This window comes from Sinocyclocheilus grahami, unplaced genomic scaffold (assembly GCF_001515645.1).
Source record: "Sinocyclocheilus grahami isolate Dianchi unplaced genomic scaffold, SAMN03320097.WGS_v1.1 scaffold2131.1, whole genome shotgun sequence".
Taxonomy (NCBI): domain Eukaryota; kingdom Metazoa; phylum Chordata; class Actinopteri; order Cypriniformes; family Cyprinidae; genus Sinocyclocheilus; species Sinocyclocheilus grahami.
This window is the reverse complement of record NW_015507310.1, coordinates 78,425-81,704: the sequence shown is the minus strand read 5'-3', so window position 1 is coordinate 81,704 and position 3,280 is coordinate 78,425. Positions and strand designations below refer to the sequence as shown.

The 3,280-nt window shown below is 55.0% G+C and overlaps 1 protein-coding gene across 1 annotated transcript; it reads left to right on the top strand.

The window, feature by feature from the left end:
• Positions 1-1,483: 1,483 nt before the first annotated feature.
• pclaf (PCNA clamp associated factor) lies at positions 1,484-2,946 on the top strand. Its single transcript, XM_016260624.1, has 4 exons — positions 1,484-1,606; positions 2,141-2,227; positions 2,531-2,714; positions 2,789-2,946. The coding sequence occupies exons 1-4, from the start codon at positions 1,561-1,563 to the stop codon at positions 2,823-2,825; spliced, it is 354 nt and encodes a 117-aa protein (XP_016116110.1). The 5' UTR covers positions 1,484-1,560; the 3' UTR covers positions 2,826-2,946.
• The last annotated feature ends 334 nt before the right edge of the window (positions 2,947-3,280 follow it).

Here is a 3,280-nt window from a genome sequence, read left to right as displayed (position 1 = left end):
ACACACACTCACACACACACACACACACACACACACACACACACACACAATCACTCTTCAAACTAGACTGGTTAACTTATAAACAAACGTGACGTCATAAAATGACATATTCAGGACCTTCATAATCAGTAGTTTCTGAATTAATGCCTCATCTAACAGACGAGCTTGTGCTGCTGCAGTCTTCACACTCAGCAGCGGAGCCGGTGTAGACACGCCCCCCGGCTCTGATTGGACAAGAGCCAGACGAGTCCGCCTCTCAAACCCCGCCCACACACACATAACTATATGACAACTAACAGATGAAAACACATGCTGTAGATGTACAGATCCTCTCATATCCAGAACGAACAGCACGATTCACGTGTAAGCAGTTCAGAATACACACGAGGTCAACACAGTTAGCCTGCTGACCCGATCTACATATTCAGAATAATCATAATGAGTGCTAACCCTTTCCTCTGGCCGTGCTCACAGTAGCCGCTGGTGTTATCTGGCCATGTTTGACTGCAGAACTGAACTTGGGGGAAATAACGCTACACACGCCTGGCCTGAGGCCGAGCTGCTAGTGAGTACTCACGGGTCAGCGGCTGTAATAAATGCTCTTGTGCAGGTCTGTGGACAGCTGCTTAAGCCTCGCGCCGTTTTGCCGCCGTTTCCGCGCGTGACGTCATCGGCGAGTAACTCGCGCCCTAACCCCGAGACACTGCCGTTACCATGGGAGCGGCGTAGCCCACCTATTGGCTGGCGCTCCGTGACGTCACGCGACCGGGCAGCTTTTTTAAAAAGACGCGGGAGTCGCCCGCTTTATTTCTGCAGTTCTGCCGAGGCGAGCGGTGCTGTCCGGCGTTCATCCGCAGAAACCGCGCGATGGTGCGAACTAAAGCTGACGGCGTCCCCGGCGCGTACAGGAAAGGTGAGAGAACCCCACGAGCCCGCCGAAGGAGCAGCTCCTGCGATAGCCGTGCCGTTACCGCGCGCTAGAGCCCGCCCGCTCGGCTTTCTGTCGATGCGGTGAGTGTTAGCAGCAGCTCCGGAGCTCCGCTCGCTCTTCTGTGTGTGTGTGTGTGTGTGTGTGTGTGAGAGAGAGAGAGTGTGATCCCCGCACAGCTGCTTCATGAGGTAAAGCGCGTTTATACCCGTGAGCGGCGGACACCGATGCTACTGCTAATGCGACACGGACGAGTCATTAAATGTGTTCGTGCAGCTGAGTCGTGTCCTCGTTATAGTTTGACCGTTAAAGCTAGTGAATGCCAGCGAGCTTTGCTTTTAAAGGGGTTTAATTCTGACTGAATGAAATGGCGCCACTTTCACATTCATCCGCGTCGCGACGAAGCGCCGGAAGCGGAACCGCCTTGTTACGTCATCGGCGAGTAACTCGCGCCCTAACCCCGAGACACTGCCGTTACCATGGGAGCGGCGTAGCCCACCTATTGGCTGGCGCTCCGTGACGTCACGCGACCGGGCAGCTTTTTTAAAAAGACGCGGGAGTCGCCCGCTTTATTTCTGCAGTTCTGCCGAGGCGAGCGGTGCTGTCCGGCGTTCATCCGCAGAAACCGCGCGATGGTGCGAACTAAAGCTGACGGCGTCCCCGGCGCGTACAGGAAAGGTGAGAGAACCCCACGAGCCCGCCGAAGGAGCAGCTCCTGCGATAGCCGTGCCGTTCCCGCGCGCTAGAGCCCGCCCGCTCGGCTTTCTGTCGATGCGGTGAGTGTTAGCAGCAGCTCCGGAGCTCCGCTCGCTCTTCTGTGTGTGTGTGTGTGTGTGTGTGTGTGAGTGTGAGTGTGTGTGTGTGAGAGGGAGAGAGAGTGTGATCCCCGCACAGCTGCTTCATGAGGGAAAGCGCGTTTATACCCGTGAGCGGCGAGCACCGATGCTACTGCTAATGCGACACGGACGAGTCATTAAATGTGTTCGTGCAGCTGAGTCGTGTCCTCGTTATAGTTTGACCGTTAAAGCTAGTGAATGCCAGCGAGCTTTGCTTTTAAAGGGGTTTAATTCGGACTGAATGAAATGGCGCCACTTTCACATTCATCCGCGTCGCGACGAAGCGCCGGAAGCGGAACCGCCTTGTTCCTGACGGCGCGCCTCGTGTTGTGCGGTGTTTATTAAATGTTAATACTTTTCTGTGCTTTTGTTTCAGCTGTTGCCGCCTCTGCGCCCCGGAAGTCCCTCGGCGCTTCCGGTTCCGTGAACGCGCACAGCAGCGGCGCGCAGTCGGGCACGCCAGGTGAGTGCGCGCACGCAAATGAGACGCGTTCTGGCGTCTTGCGTCACTTCCGGAGTTTAGAGGAGTCTGCTGGTGAAGCTGTGTTTGAGGACGCTTCTTAATCACTGGCTCACCTCAGCGGTGTTCTTACATACAGCTTGTGTCAATGTGTGAGGGGATGAGTAGTGTGTAGGAGTCGTGCATTTAATACTGATTGTCTGTTGCGTAAGTGTTCCTGTCAGTAGCTGTGTGTTAGCTTCAGTAAAGCCAGTGTTTCGGGCCTGCTCCGTGTCAGATGTTGGCATTAATGCATGTCTTGCTCAGCTAAAGGTAAATACGCGGGCGGGAACCCCGTGTGTCCGCGGCCCACACCCACGTGGCAGAAGGGCATCGGAGACTTCTTCGGCGGCCCCAGCCGGAAGCCAGAGAAGGAGAACCTTCATCCCGAGTCTGAGGAGGAGGAGGAGGAGGAGGCCGGCGGCAGCGGCGTGGCTAAAGCGCCCAGGAAGTGAGTGCTCGGAGCACTTCCTCTTCCTGTCTGCAGGGCCTGAGCGGGACTGAGCCGTGTTCTCTGTGTTTCAGGTCCAGACCCATCATCGACGACGAGGAGGAGGATTGATCTCTTTATTCAGTTCACGCGTTTCATTCATGCTCGACTACTTGGTGTAAATCTTTGTAAATAGTTTTAAGAGGATGTCAGGTTGGTTTTGTACAGCGGTTTAATAAAGTGATTGTCCAGAGGTGTGTGTTGGTGTGGTCTCTACCGTGAGTGGAAGCGGTCCGATTAAACCTGCGTGGAGCGTGTCTGAGGGATGCGTGTAAGTGTGCGTGGGTTTAAAGAAGCACTCGTGTAGCAGTCCGGTGATGTCTGGCCTGAGCGGTGTTCAGAAGGTGTTGCTGGAGTGAGTGCTGGATCAGATGAAGCCTGACACTCGGGCTGATGGAGGCCTGCTCCTCTCCGACGACGACTGCAGGTTAATCTAACATCCAGGAGCTCAGTCACACTGACACGCTTGAGATGAAATGTGTTCGGTGTTTGAGTTTGTTACAATAAACTCCAGCAGCTGTCGAGCT